The sequence below is a fragment of the Curcuma longa genome, chromosome 7 (assembly GCF_044706935.1).
Source record: "Curcuma longa cultivar G26 ecotype Majalengka, Jawa Barat chromosome 7, ITB_CL_G26_1.1, whole genome shotgun sequence".
Classification (NCBI taxonomy): domain Eukaryota; kingdom Viridiplantae; phylum Streptophyta; class Magnoliopsida; order Zingiberales; family Zingiberaceae; genus Curcuma; species Curcuma longa.
In genome coordinates this window covers 5,795,736-5,811,545 of record NC_133867.1, presented here as the reverse complement: position 1 = coordinate 5,811,545, position 15,810 = coordinate 5,795,736, and the positions used below count along the sequence as shown (strand labels likewise).

General features: G+C 37.1%; 1 protein-coding gene across 1 annotated transcript; it reads left to right on the top strand.

Annotated features, from left to right (window-relative positions):
- Positions 1–241: 241 nt before the first annotated feature.
- Positions 242–15,612, top strand: LOC141831665 (regulator of nonsense transcripts 1 homolog). Its single transcript, XM_074719074.1, has 29 exons — positions 242–905; positions 1,646–1,897; positions 1,972–2,142; positions 2,276–2,326; positions 2,699–2,791; positions 2,905–3,000; positions 3,216–3,266; positions 3,342–3,460; positions 3,734–3,842; positions 4,853–4,975; positions 5,042–5,113; positions 6,079–6,150; positions 6,795–6,861; positions 7,324–7,466; positions 7,640–7,711; positions 7,797–7,925; positions 9,366–9,521; positions 9,697–9,810; positions 9,874–9,972; positions 10,051–10,128; positions 11,060–11,194; positions 12,506–12,580; positions 12,670–12,784; positions 12,980–13,356; positions 13,432–13,494; positions 13,569–13,640; positions 14,466–14,597; positions 14,694–14,813; positions 14,913–15,612. Exons 1-29 carry the CDS (start codon positions 372–374, stop codon positions 15,033–15,035), a joined length of 3,813 nt encoding a protein of 1,270 aa, XP_074575175.1. The 5' UTR covers positions 242–371; the 3' UTR covers positions 15,036–15,612.
- The last annotated feature ends 198 nt before the right edge of the window (positions 15,613–15,810 follow it).

The following is a 15,810-nucleotide window of genomic DNA, read 5'->3' as shown; positions in this document are numbered from 1 at the left end:
ACGCCACAATAGTTTAGCAAACTCCATAACAATTAATTTGAAAATATAAAATTATTTTGAAAATTAAAAAGGAATTGGGCCTTGTCAAGAGACCAGAATAAAAGCCCAGCCCAGCCCAACACGGGCCACAAAATTAGTGACCCGACGACGTAGCCGTCTCCGCGACTTTCCCCTTCCCGTTTTATTTTTGGCTTCATCTCGTAAAATCCCTAAAGATTTCCCAAACTTGAAAAAGACAAACTTGGCTCAGTCTTCTCTCTCTCGCTCTCCCTTTCCCTCTTCCTCTCCCTCTCGCCCCCCTCGTCGTCGATCTGAGGGGAGCGCACGGCGATTCGGAACCCTAATCCTAACCATTGTTCGCGGGGCTAGCCATGGCGGCGCAGTCGGTCAACAACCTCTACGAGACGGCTTCGCAGCCGGACACCGGCGGCGATGCGTACACTTTCCTCGAGTTCAGCACCCAGGACGACTTCGACGACTACCCGGAGTTCCAGGAGCTCTCGCAGCCATCACGATCCCCCGCTTGGCCCCTTCCCCCGCCGCCGCCCGAGCCCGCGCCGGAGTCCCCCGCATCCGATCTGCAGGCTCCCGAGCCCACCCTGTCGCCTTCCGCATCGACGCCCCTCGGCGGTCCTTCATCGTCCTCCAAGCCCAGGGGGGCCGCTGGCGGCCAGGCGGCTGCCGCGGCGGTTGATACCCTGGCGGCTGGGATGAGCGGGCTCAACTTTGAGGAGACTGGGGATGAGGGTTACGAGTTTGGCAAGGGAAATTTTACGGAGCACGCGTGTCGGTATTGTGGGGTGCAGAATCCGGCGTGTGTCGTTAGGTGCAACATTCCGACGTGCAGGAAGTGGTTCTGTAACTCGCGGGGGAACACATCGGGTTCTCATATCGTGAATCATCTGGTAGGTGCTAAGATATTATTGCTTATATTTCTTTCCATATTTCAACATGCCAAGCACATCGGATAACTGTTTCGGGGATCTTAAAAGTTATCAAATTGTTACCGACTGCAATATTCTATATATTTTATCCTCTCCATGTCTTTTTACTTGAATTATTCTCAACTCCTCTCAAATGATACTCAATTTAACCATTTACCTGAATATTGTCCTTGTTTTGTTGGAAAACACAAGGGCCCATCATAGGTACTTGTTAAGTCCGTCTATATTATAATAGTCTAATTTGAGGTGTTCACCTCCTCTTTTGATAATATACTTCGTTTTGGAAACATATATTATGCGTTCTGTCAGAAAAGTTTAAGTTTATGTAAGGGAAATTTGGGAGAAAGAGCAGTTTTTCCCATTATTAATCCTTCTGTTCAGTCATCTATTTCAATTTTCATCTGCCACATTCTGTAGTTTGTTTACAATGAGTCTGATAATTGAAGTATAATTCACCAGTCATCTTGGTATCATATATTTCTTTATGCTACAAATCATTGGCTACATTTACATTTTTAATGCAACAGTTAAGCATATGTTAGAGTTTTTTTTTTTTTAGACAAGATACATTTGAATGATGGTTGAGAAACTGTATTTATTTATTTTGTTAGAGCTGCCATTATAGAATGGGATGCCATTGCAGAATAGTGCTTTTTGGTTGATGGGTCGATATTTACTTTTTGTATATTAATTGATTTTAGGTGCGAGCAAAGCACAAGGAAGTTTGTCTCCACAAGGACAGTCCACTAGGAGAGACTATTCTTGAATGCTATAATTGTGGTTGCCGGAATGTTTTTCTTCTTGGATTTATTTCTGCTACAACAGAAAGTGTTGTTGTTCTCTTGTGCAGAGAACCTTGTTTGAATGTCAATGCATTAAAGGACATGAATTGGGATCTTAGTCAATGGTGTCCCCTCATTGATGATAGATGTTTCCTACCATGGCTTGTTAAGGTTTGGTACTGTCACAAACATTTTGTAGCTGTTCTGCATGTCCACCATATCACTTACTCTGGTTTCTTTTACAGGTACCTTCAGAACAGGAACAACTGAGAGCACGGCAAATAAGTGCTCAGCAAATTAACAAACTTGAAGAGCTATGGAAGACCAACCCTGATGCTTCTTTAGAGGATCTTGAGAAGCCTGGAGTTGATGATGAACCACAACCTGTTTCATTGAAGTATGAAGATGCATACCAGGTTAGTTTCTTTCCAGAGGTTGATTTTTTTTTATGAGGTTTCTTTGACTTAATCTGTTTTTAAGGCCTCTAATCAGTAAGGGTCTATTGCATATACTTTTCTTATGTGATATTTTTCTTCTTCTGTTTTACAGTACCAAAATGTATTTGCTCCGCTGATAAAGCTTGAAGCTGACTATGATAAGGTATGTGTAGTTTCATTCTTGCCATTATTTGTGCTGTTTAATTTTTTTGATTAAATCAAATGAATTGAACTTCTTCCATTGTACACGCATGCCACAAGTGATTATAGTAAGGATTTTCTAATCCTCGTCGCCTGCTTTTTATTTTTAGTGCACAGTCTTAATATTCAGGCCAATTTAACTTACATTAGAAGACCTTCTGGAATATATTATATATCTATTTTTCTATGCACATAGCCATACCCAATAATAAGGTATATGTAATTAATATATGCAGATCACTATTTTACTTTTAGTTGTTTCTTCTGATCATCCTCAAGCTGTGTTAGTTCCAAGTTTTAATGTTAATGACTAAAAATGTTTCCTTTTGTGTAGATGATGAAAGAGTCGCAAAGTAAAGACAATGTCAGTGTGCGCTGGGATGTCGGCCTTAATAAAAAGCGTGTAGCCTACTTTGTCTTTCCTAAGGTTGTCTCAGCTTTATTTTATATTTTAATTGCTATCATTTATTTTGATTGTCATTTACTTTGTTTTTCTCTGTAGTCAATCCTTAAACTGAATCTTTGATAACGTTATGATAGGAAGATAATGAACTCAGACTTGTTCCTGGAGATGAATTACGCCTGCGATACTCTGGCGACACAGCTCATCCTGCATGGCAATCTGTTGGACATGTGGTATGCTAGTAAATTGTATACATGGATTAAGAAGTAGATGGTGTTACATGAATTCAAGTTCTTATTGTCAGTGCCCAAATTCATTAGCTCAAATGAAACCATTTCTATCTCTATTAATCACTCATTCAAAACTATTTCAGATTTTATGTTTTCTATTTAGATTAAGCTTACCCCCTATAGCTGGGGTGATTACAGCTTCTTGTTGTTTTATGTAGATTAAGCTAACTGCCCAAGAAGAGGTTGCACTTGAACTTCGTGCAAGCCAGGTGATACCAAATTTCTTTTGTATATGATTCTTGTTTGCTTGGAGAAACATGCTAATACCATCTTATTATTTCTAGGGAGTCCCTGTTGATCTGAGTCATGGCTTTAGCGTGGACTTTGTCTGGAAAAGTACTAGCTTTGACCGAATGCAAGGTGCTATGAAGACTTTTGCAGTGGATGAAACAAGTGTTAGTGGGTAAGTTGCATCTTTAGTGAATGTTATGAGTTATTCTATTATATCCCATGTTATTGGTGTTGTAACTTAGTGCCTCAATAATGCGCAAAAGGTTGTCCATGAATTGACTGTACAACTACTTGTATAATTCTCTGATGTTATTGCTGACTGCAAAGGTGTTTTCAACCTTTTTCACCCCCTTCTCTGGATTAGCACATGTAGTTTGAGTTTGAATAAATCACAACCTTATTAAGAGGCAGTTAACTGAAAATTATCTATTTCCTTTTTATGAAGATACATATATCATCACCTTTTGGGCCATGAAGTGGAACAACAAATAGTTCGAAATACTCTACCTCGCCGTTTTGGTGCTCCTGGGCTTCCTGAACTAAATGCATCCCAGGTTTCAACTATCATTTTCTTCATTTGTTAATCCAAATGAAATTTCAACTTTTGTAATGTGTATTCACACTTGTTTGTTGGCATTTGTACTTAATGTGATTGGAAGACTGGATAATGTTGGTTCAAGTTGCAATGATCTGCAATATTCTCTTGTTTGCTTTTCACATATGTATGACAAGAAGTGATCCTGACCAGGGATGGACAAAGATATTTTGAATGAAGGAAATGGACAAGGAAATTGTGGCCTGTAGTATATATGTTGTTCTTTTCTGCGCTATACCACATGCCAAAATCTCGTTCTGTGCTGCCCATTTAGAGAATCTTTCTGCTGGCCTTGATGTTGAAATGGCAGCAGAAGCCAAAGCTAGTGATGAATGCTATGGCTTTTAGTAATTTCTTTCCCATAACATCTTTGTCAAAGGGATAACTTTGGTATGGCGATGAAACTGATGAGCAAGGGGAGGGGTATATGATCTTGGCCTAGAGGATAAATTGACGCTAGAGAATGCAACACTGGCTGGTGAAAAGTTGATGAGGTTGGAAGCTTCAACTGAGGGAGAAAATGCAAAATTGATGGTAGAATTTTCAATAATCTTCATCTGTCTCTTTTTTCCTTCTTTCACTCCTCCACTTAATGAATGCTGATCAACACTACTTCATACTGACAAACATTATGTTAGTTGATACTGATACCTTCTATATCTATCTCATTTTGGCTAGCAACCGAGATACCTGCAAGGATTTTTTTTAAACCTTATACTGATAAAGGGGTTGATTGATACACTCCACGAGTTCTAAAATGAACTGCATGTTTGCTGATTTTACAGGTTATAGGACTCAGCTAGAAATATTAGTAAGTAGTAGATTAGTTTTGAACATAGGAGGCCACTGAATCTTCTTTTGCATTGGTGCCAGTTATTAGATTTGGTTTCTTCATTTTTCATTGCGATCTGTGCTGAGATGCTTTGTATTTTTGTTAATTTTTGTTCAATTACTTTCTTTCTTGGGCAGGTTTTTGCTGTTAAGAGTGTCCTTCAGAAACCAATAAGTTTGATACAGGGCCCACCTGGTACAGGAAAGACTGTCACATCTGCTGCAATTGTATATCACATGGCTAAACAAGGACAAGGACAAGTAAGAGAGTATGTTTAATAACATACTGTATCTGCATTGTGCAAATCTATAGTTCATTTGTTTCAGGTCTTAGTATGTGCTCCAAGCAATGTTGCTGTTGACCAACTGGCGGATAAGATAAGTTCCACAGGTTTGAAGGTAAGAAAATCTATTTTTCATGAATCTTTTTTGAACAGATTAGTCTTTAGTATTTCCAGGAATATTTATTTTGATTTTCTTTACATGTTTTGACAAGTATATTATTGTAAAATTACTGCTATACTGTGTACCTATCTAGCTTGCAATCCTTAGTATTGGCTCTTTACCTCTAGGTTGCATGGGTCATATTAAAGGTATCAGGCTCAACGAAAAGATTAATGTGTGATTCTGTTAGATGACACCACTTTCTTAATAAGTTTTTTTTTGGGTTTTCTGGATTTGGACTATATTAGTTATGTTTTATGGTATGAAGATGGATGTATTTTTTTAAGATATTATTGTGATATTTCTGTGCAATATGCTATATATGGAACAAATATGGGTGGGATTTATACAATTGTGTTTTTTTGGGGATTTAGTTTTGCAGAATATCTTACACACTTTCATAAGTAATCACTCTGGGTATCTTGCATTGTGAATGAAAATATGCAATGTATTTTAAAACATAATTTGCATGATGCACCATGTATCGATCTTCTACTTCTCTTTAACTTGTGTCTTCCTCATATTTCATGGGCATATGTTGTCATTGCCATATGGCAGCTCCTTTTGCAGAGTGTTGTCTTATAGTCAATTGAATTTGATCGATCACTTTTGGATATGACAAAATACTAGTGACATTGATTGAAAATTTCAGGTGAATATAAACACCAATTCCATCTTACATATTTGGATGTGTCACATGAGAGTGGCTACTACTTGGGAAGGGAAAGATGAAGGGCATTTTCTTAAGAAACTAAAACACGGACACTTCATTTTTTTTTTCTTTTTAGCACCATTAGACTAGTTATATACCCATGTGTTATGCATGTTCTACGCGAAGTGTGTTAAGTATGTTAAGCAACTTTTTTGTTTGTTATGGGTACTGGATTTATGAATCATATTATACTCCTGGAAATACTCAGGTTGTCAGGCTCTGTGCTAAATCAAGAGAAGCCGTTATGTCTCCTGTTGAGCATCTAACACTTCACTACCAGGTATGTTGAAAGGGTAGCTCTCTTAGGGGTTTGTTCATTTTACATAAATTATTTTCTAGATTTTGTTTTTTGTCTTTTTTGACATTTGGCGCTATGATAAATCATAGTTAATGAAAAATCCTTTATCGGTCAATGGAAAATATGACCAATTAGGGGAAAATGACTTCCTCTCAAAACAAGTGGAAGCCATTCTCTCACCTGTCAGGTCCTTGACCCTACATCTGTATCTGCAAGTCCCCCATCCACCTGTCTATCGTCCACAAGCCTTCCACCCTCATTCTTGAGCCCTCTTCCCTCATCTGGGAAACCTCCTACACTCTCCGCCCTTGTTTGTGGACCTCCTTTTGTCTTTTACCCCTTGTTGGCAAGCCACCTTTTTACCCACACACTTATCAGCGAACCTCTGTCCTTGGATGTGTGTCGTCTGCCTTCATCCATGAGTCCCCCTCTGCCCTTGTCATAGAAGAGGGAAAAATATATCCCCCTTCCTTCACCAAACATAAAAAATAATTGTGTTTCCCTATACAAATTTGACTAACACATACACTTATAAATCATTTTATGTGAAATAAACAGATCCTTTTGTTCTTACATTCATTGCTAGATTCTTCAGATCTTAACACGGGCAGAATATAATGTCTTAGGTCCGCCATCTTGATACATCTGAAAAAAGTGAACTCCATAAGCTGCAGCTGTTAAAAGATGAACAAGGTATGTAATAATTTTCTTTTCATGGAGTGACTTGTGATGGTGAATTTCTTATTTTAATATTAATTTCATCACTTTCTTTGCAATTTTCTCTTTTGAATACCTAGTGTCCAAGAAGGGCTGTGTTTTCAAACACACTCCATTTGTATGAGCTATGTTTCATCAGAGGGAAATTTGACACTCCAAATTTTAATTAAGATGAAGCCTCATTACATAACCACCAAATCACTGTGATTTATGAATTTAGAACTCGTCTTTCTATTTTTATTTAGCTTTCTCATTCCAAGTTTATTCTTTTGAAGTTTGATCATCTTATGGAAGGGCATTATTCCTTGATATATTAGAGTTTTTATACTCAATTTATTCTTCAATATTTCTGGTATTTATGGTTGCTTTTCAAGACTGCTTGTGATTTCTAAATATTTAAAATTTGTCTCACTGTGATTGTGTGGTATAATTTTACAGGTGAATTATCAAGCAGTGATGAAAAGAAATTTAAAGCACTAAAACGGGCTACTGAAAGAGAGATATTGCAAAGTGCTGATGTCATTTGTTGTACATGTGTTGGTGCTGGAGATCCCCGCCTTGAAAATTTTAGATTCCGCCAGGTGAAATGTGTTTTTTTATGCACTAGAATTTAGATCTATGTTAACACACTACTGCATATTTACTTAATGTAATTGGTGTGATGTCACCTTCAGTTATTGGCATTATTTTATTTCTATTTTCCTTTCATGTTCCTCCATCCTAATATTAACTTCTTTTTATTTGTTTGTTTAAGGTTCTTATTGATGAATCTACACAGGCAACAGAACCTGAGTGTCTTATTCCGTTAGTTTTAGGCGTCAAACAGGTAGCTAAATTCATAAGCTTTCTTTTGTCTTCCTTGATCTTTATATGATCTTATTTGCTGAAGAGCCTTTCTTTTCCTGCAACAGGTTGTACTTGTTGGAGATCATTGCCAGCTTGGCCCAGTTATTATGTGTAAGAAGGCAGCTCGTGCTGGATTGGCACAGTCTCTCTTTGAGCGGCTTGTTCTTCTTGGACATAAACCATTTAGGTTGCAGGTGATTTTCACTTTTATGTTAATCTTTATTCACACGACGTTAGTAACTTCTAAAGCTGCTGAAAATTATTTCACTTGCTTTATTCAATATGTTTTATTAATGCATGTATTATCAAAGACTATTTTCATGGTTTAGAATTAAGTTTCTTGCAAAGATCTTGCAGTTTAGAAACCATACCTAGTATTAACGGGTGATCACATTTATTCTCATAAATGAAAGTTAAAGCGTCGATGCTAGGGGAATTTAATCACTAGAATTAAGTTTCTTGCAAAGATCTTGCAGTATAGAAACCATGCCTCCTATTGATGAATGATCCATTGTTTAAAATTTTGTTTCATGCCAAGCGAAACGGGCGAAATTTACCGTCTCGTTGGTCGCTCGGCGTGGGTCGCTCGGCACCGTGGGTCGCCGCGGGGTCGTAGATGCATTGCGATCCTGCGCCGACCTCCTTGGATCGCGACGGGGACGTCTGCGATCGTGCAGGGCGCGCGAGTTTTGGCAGGGATGCCCGCAGGCGTCGTGTGCGCGGGTGGGCGATGCAGAAAACTTAGGTTAGGTTAATAATTTCAATTAACTCCTAGTTATAAATAGGATAATCTAAACAAACTTAATCAAATCCAAATAAAACTATCCCATTAATTTAATATATATATATATTATTTGTTTTAATTCCGAAAATATATAATAAATTTTTTTATCTATTTATTTATTTACTATATAGAGGTGCTATGATCCCTTATTTAGTATTTTTTTAATATTTAGATTAATTTTTAATTAATATATTTTGTATTTAAAAAAATACCAGAATCATATCGCTATGACATGATACGGTATCGAAACCATATTATTTCAGTCATAAACCAAAACACTTCAATACAGGTCGAGATTTTAAACCATGGGTTGATCACATATTATTCTCATAAAGCGTTGATGGCACGGGAATTTAATTATTGAATTTTGCATCCTGGTTTTTATATTTACTACTGTTTTACGACATACTTTAGACAGTAGACAAAAATCTTATGTAGGCTTACTTTGTACGTATTAAATGCATGCGTTGGTTGGGAACTGATATTTTTAACAAATTTTTATAGCATAAAAATTAATTCTTTTGCCAATCTTTCTTTAAGTTCCTTTTAGAGTTAAAATCATGGCATAAATTTATTTACATTATTCATAATTTTTTTTGGCTATATTAACCTTTTCACATTTTTTCTGTGATTTAAAAGACCGAATGATAACATAAATTTGCAACAGATTTAACTTTTGTGATCACAGACATGTACGGATTATCTTCTGAAAATTACAAAAATTTACAAATTACATCAATCACTAACAAAAATAAAGAGTTTCTTGATCAATGGTTGAAAATTAATATTTTTCATGCCAGATGTTTTTTGAAGTTTGTCTTATGATTGCTTTGTATGTATTAAATTGCAGGTGCAATACAGAATGCACCCTTGCCTCTCTGAATTCCCTTCTAATAGCTTCTATGAAGGCACACTTCAGAATGGAGTGACAATCAATGAGAGGCAATCAACTGGCATCGATTTTCCTTGGCCGGTTCCCAACCGTCCTATGTTCTTCTATGTGCAGGTATCATACATATGCAACTAGCTATTTTGATTCATCCATTTACATCAAATATATATATATATATGTGTGTGTGTGTGTGTGTGCGCTAGCCAATTGAATTACCTATTTGTCTATTTTGGAAAATTAATCAATTGTCTGTTATCTTTATTTGTATGCTAAGACATTCTCTATTTAGATGGGACAAGAGGAAATTAGTGCAAGTGGCACATCTTATCTCAATAGAACTGAGGCTGCAAATGTGGAAAAAATTGTCACTACATTTCTAAGAAGTGGTGTCATACCTAGTCAGGTACTCCTATTCATAACTTGAAAAAAAGTCTTATCTTCTCTGACTTTTGGCTGAATGATGCAGATAGGAGTTATCACTCCATATGAAGGACAACGGGCATATATCGTGAATTACATGTCAAGGAATGGTGCACTTAGACAACAGCTTTACAAGGAAATTGAGGTTTGTGCCAATCGTAGTTAATCAATTAGGCTGTTGTTTTGTTTCATTGTACTTTAGTAACAAATTTAAGTCTTGCAGGTTGCAAGCGTCGACTCTTTCCAAGGCAGAGAAAAGGATTACATTATTCTGTCTTGTGTGCGAAGCAATGAACATCAGGTATGCCTTTTTCTGCTTTTGATTAATGGACTTTCTCTTAGTACTATAGCATGCTTTCTTCAGGCAATCGATAAATTCCCCTCAGATAATGCATTATAAAAGGAATTAAACTATATTAGACCTCTTTTAAGAGAGGGTACTGGATTCCCTCAAATTGTAACCTAACTATTGTTAGGGATAAGGTTGATAGGTTCCATCATTGTTATGTTGTCCTCAATGACAATATAAATTGTAAATGATCCACTTTTACTTTAAGGAAGGATAGTCCATACCATGCCTCAATCATCAACCATTTAGGTGGGCATTTTGTAAGCACTTGGCAATTGAAGGCAACAAGGATTATTACTGCATGAGGTCCTATAGTCCTAACGAGAGCAAGCATTTTACATTCAAGGTTTTCTTTCTTTCTTGTATATGATGAGGTGCTTAACTGAAAGGACAACATTACAAATTCGAGAGTAAGTTGATTAGTATCAGCATATTGTGCTTCTTTAAGTATGATGAGGTGGTTTACCTTTTGTCTGCTGGAAATTATTGCTGTTTGGCAAAAAAGCAGATAAAAAATATTCATCATCGGCTATTATAAGCTACTGACTATGTCATCTATTAAGTATGCTTGCTACGTGAGAAACTTGTGTAGTTGTTCTGAGCAGAGTAATATATTGAAAGAAATGATATGTTGATAAGTAAGCATGGCTGCACTGATTCTTTTCCCTATAAAATTATATTATGATCAGTTCTCTTCCCTTTTAATTTTTTTTAATGATTTTTGGAGAATTCACATGGAATATTAAGTGTTTTAGGTCTTCAGCATTAAAATTTTTATCATTTAACCTATTTTTATTTTATAAAAGTTGGCAATGCCATTATACTTTGTTATTGGCTAGACAAATTTTCAGGCTTTGGAACTTACATTTTACTTGTATTCTAGGGTATTGGATTTCTCAATGATCCACGTAGGTTGAATGTTGCATTAACTCGTGCTCGTTATGGCATTGTCATTCTTGGGAATCCCAAGGTTCTAAGTAAACAACCTCTTTGGAATAGTTTGTTGACACATTACAAGGTATGATTTTCTGCCTGATTTATCATTTTGTATTGTTACACTTGTTATTATAATTTTGTGTGTATAATCATGCTCAATATTCTTTTATTTTGGCTGGTCATTTATTTTCAAGTCATGTGGTAAGCTATTTCCTTCTTGTTCTTCCTTAGCCATCCAAAAGTATGCATATAAGTGTTTAACTGTTCAAATGGATGTGTTTGATTTTGGATACCTTTACTAGTTTTGCATTTCCCTGTTTTATAGAAGGGGAGTCTTGGTGCAACGGTAAAATTGTTACCGTGTGACTTGAGGTCACGGGGTTCGAGTCTCAGAAACAGCCTCTTGCAAAACAGGATAAGGTTGTGTACAATAGACTCTTCTCCAGGACCTGACATTGGTGGGAGCTTTGTGCATCGGACTACCCTTTATAGAAAAGGAAATTTTTGAAAATGTGTTTGATAGCAATTTTGCAAGAAATAGATATCTTTCTTCATTTTCATCAATGTATGTAAATGGATGAGCACGAGCATTCTCTTTGGAGGATACAAAGTGCCACCTTCTTCTTCCACATAAAGTACTCATGACCCTAATTTGATCCTCTCACAATAAATCAACAATACTTATGCACATACACCACTTACTAATGTTCACACAGCTGGCATTCCAAAATATACAAACACTAAGAATTAATAATTGCTCATGCACCATATGCCAAAATGTGAACTGTGTGCGCATAGCAGGGTTAATGTGTCCATTAAGTGAAAAAACTCTGTAGCTACAATGAAATGTTTCTTCTATTCTAGTACAGTATTTAATGTTTTTAGTAATTAGTATGCTTCATGCAATGTCAAATGGTGTTTTTTAGATGGTTTATCCTTCTTTCTTTTTCATTTTATCAAGAAATTAAAATTTGTTGTTCTCCTGGGTCATTCATCTGCTGTTCATTTGTTGATCAAATGTGAATCTACTTTCAGATTTATAATCAGGAGTGTCATTTCCTAGCAACTTAATGCATGTGGTCTCAGAGTTTTATATGAATATTAGGTTTAATTTTGATGCAAAAATTGAGATTTTCTTGAGCCTGAGAGGTCTTTTTTGCTAGAAACTGTAGGCAAATAACATTGTTTTGAGTTTCTTCTCTTAAAACAAGAGGTGGCTTCCCTTAGAAGTAGCTTCTTGTACATAATAGTTGTTATTCTCTCTCTGAGGTTGTTACTGTATTATTCAGTTTCTATTGATCATCTACTTTGGGATATTGCACACATTATACGGAGCCTCATGTTTTCCGTTATCTAGGAGCTAGGTGATTCTTATTTATTGTCTCATGTATAGGAGCATGAGTGCCTTGTAGAAGGACCACTGAACAACTTGAAGCAGAGTATGGTGCAGTTTCAAAAGCCAAAAAAGGTTCATTGAGTTTGCACACAAATAGCTGAATTGTTTTTTCTCTATATACTTTGTAATGTGTTTGTGGCTGGTTTGGTAATGTTGCACAGATTTACAGTAGCAGACTCTATTATGGGGGTGGTCCAGGGATTGTTCACAGTGATAACATTGGTTCTGTTGGTTCATCAGTCCCACTTTCTGACAAGAGAGGTGGGCGTAGTAAAGGTATTATTTTGAGGTTATAACCAGAGCATTTTTTTCTTTCACCGACAGTAGTAAAACACATATCCACTTTATTTACTTAATGTTTCTTGCTTTAACTAAGTTAACCTGTAGCAGTATCCCCTATCGGATCCAATGTACTTTTGATTTTTGCAACCATTTTGATCGTGAGTACCTAATTTGGATGCTCTAAACCAGGACATTCATATGTTCCATTTGGTCCACCAAATGGTAACTCTAAACCTGGCATGCACCCAGCTGGATATCCATTGTCTCGTGTTCCTCTTCCACCTTTTCCCGGAGGTCCTCATTCTCAGCCATATGCTATTCCAACTCGTGGTGCTGTTCATGGACCTGTAGGAGCTATTCCGCAGGTCCCACAGCCAGGTAATAGGGGTTTTGGGGCTGGTCGTGGTAATGCTGGTGGTCCAATTGGGGGTCACCTAGCTCATCAGCAAAGTTCCCAGCAGACATTGAGTGGTATCGGCTCTGTTTTCAACTTCCCTCCATTGGACAACCCAAGCAGTCAGCCCTCTGTTGGGGCTCCAGCATCACAAACTGGATTAATGACACAGGTTTATCTAAAACTTGTATGTACCTTCCATTCAATTGGTTCCTTTTCTCAATGTTTTGTGCTTTGTCATTATCAGATGCCAGTTCAAGGTCTCAGCCAAACATTCCGTGATGGACTTTCTATTGGCGGCATGTCCCAGGTACTTGATGCTTATGAATTGTTTGTTTCTTTTGTATTGCTTTGTCATTGATGTTGAGCATTCATGAGTTGCAGGAATTTCTCGGGGATGACTTTAAAAGCCAAGGATCACATGTCGCTTACAACGTTGCTGATTTTTCTACACAGGTTTGTCGGTTACTCCACCTCTTTTGGCGAACATGACAATTTACATTTGATGCTTTGACAATCAAATATCTGTTTCATAATAGTTTCTTTTATTTATTGTCCATGCTAATTTGATAACATGGGTAATGTGCATGAAGATGCCAAATGTGACAATCTTTGAATCTGTTTTGACTGGTTTATTATGTAGTTGTAACATGGTTTCTTTTTCTTAGAAATTTCTATAGTTGGAATATGTATGGTACCAAGAAGTGTGATTTTATTAGCAGAATTATGTAACATTAGGAATCTTGGATTTTTTTTGTATGTGTTGAGGAAATATTTAAACTTTGAATCATTATTGAACTAAGAAACTACTGAAGTTATCAGTATTTATTAATAATTTGATGACTGAAACAGAGCTGCATTTATCCTAAAAATATTGATCTTCATTCTTATCAAATAAAATGATTTAAGATGCCCATAAAATGAGTAAAGGAATGGAGTATTTAAAAGTATGATTCTTGATTCTTATCAAATAAAATGATTGAAGATGCCCATAAAATCAGTAAAAGAATGGAGTATTAAATCTTGATTCAAGGAATGATTTAATATGTGGTTGCTGGTGGTCCATTTGCCACTCTCACAGATTCCTGCTTCATTTATTGCCAATGAAGTCCTACATTGGGTTCCACGTACGAAACCATTCCTGTTAATGTATATATGCTTCATGATATTTTTATCGTATTGTTGATACTTTCTCTTGTAGATATATTGTCTATATTGCATTTATTATAATCCATTGTTGCCGGTATATGTATCTTGAGTATACTTTTCCCCTCTTAATAGGCTTCTCGGAGTGGATATGGTGTTGATTATTCCACTCAAGGACCCCAGACCGGTTTTCCCGGAACCTACATAAACCAGAATACCCAACCAGGCTATTCACATTTGGGAACTGGCCATGATTATGTTTTTCAGGTTGATCTATAGCTTGACCTTCTATCTGTTCGCACACATCCCTGTGCTTGTTCGCTGCTTCTTGTGTGTTGACTAAATTACTATGAAATTTAACAGGATTACATGCCTCATGGATCACAAGGTCTATTTACCCAAGCTGGATTTAATGATCCCTCGCAAGATGAATCTTCTCAGAGCTATTTTGGCATAGCTGGACCCAGTTCCCTACAGTCACAGGTTCAATTATGAATTTTAAGTCGAACATTCGACTTCCATTATTTTTTTTCACACTGAGAAACTACTACCACAATTTTTACTTTTTACTTTTTCTATCAGGGCCTTCTAAATCCACTCTATTCACAGCCCTTCCCCTATTACAATGTTCAAACTCAAACACCGCAGCCTCCGCAGCAGCAAAATCAGAGCTCAACAAACCCGAAACCACACTACAATGGCTGAGCTGCAGTGATCTCTAGAGAGTGATGGGTTAAATTCTTTGCACCCGGCTAAAGTGGTTGTGCTGAGACATGGTTTCATTGTTGCCATGATTGGCTCGATCGATCCTGGTATTTTCGCATCTCGCAAGATGATACAAGTGGTGTACATATGGAGAATCTTGGATATGGCAGCTTGTGCCAACTTACACAATCAGAGCTGAGGAAAGGATTACCCACATTTTCTTTGTGAAAGTTAATTGTTTCAGGAGTTGACCATTTGGCGGTTGCATCTTCTGCATAAGATCGGATACAGAGATTCTTGCCCGAAAGGAAGGCCGTGCCGTTGATCGAGATCCATTGTGCATACCCGTTCCTATCTAGTGGTCGGCGGTGATTGGCAGCCTTAATGGATCTTCGAGGATCTGTCATCCATTTTATGGTCTCAAACACAATTAGATTGTGTATAGCAGCATTTGAAGATGTAGCTTGCCTTTGGATCAAACTCATGTTTTCTCCTGGTTTGGTGTCTTGTATCACAAATACAACCTAGCGCAATTGTGAATGCTTGTTAATATCCAAACCTAGATTTGTTTTGTGTATTACTATTGAACATGGTTGGATGAGTTGAAAGTATTACTTGAGCTGGATTGCTTCTGACTCTGCCTCGCCGACCGGCTTTGGTCGGATTGTCTGGCGTGAGCCTGTAAGATCTGACCTGTGCTGCTCAGCCTGGTGCACAGGCTAGACCAGGTATTGATTTGGTCCCGAGCTTAATATTGTTGATAGATAAGGACATT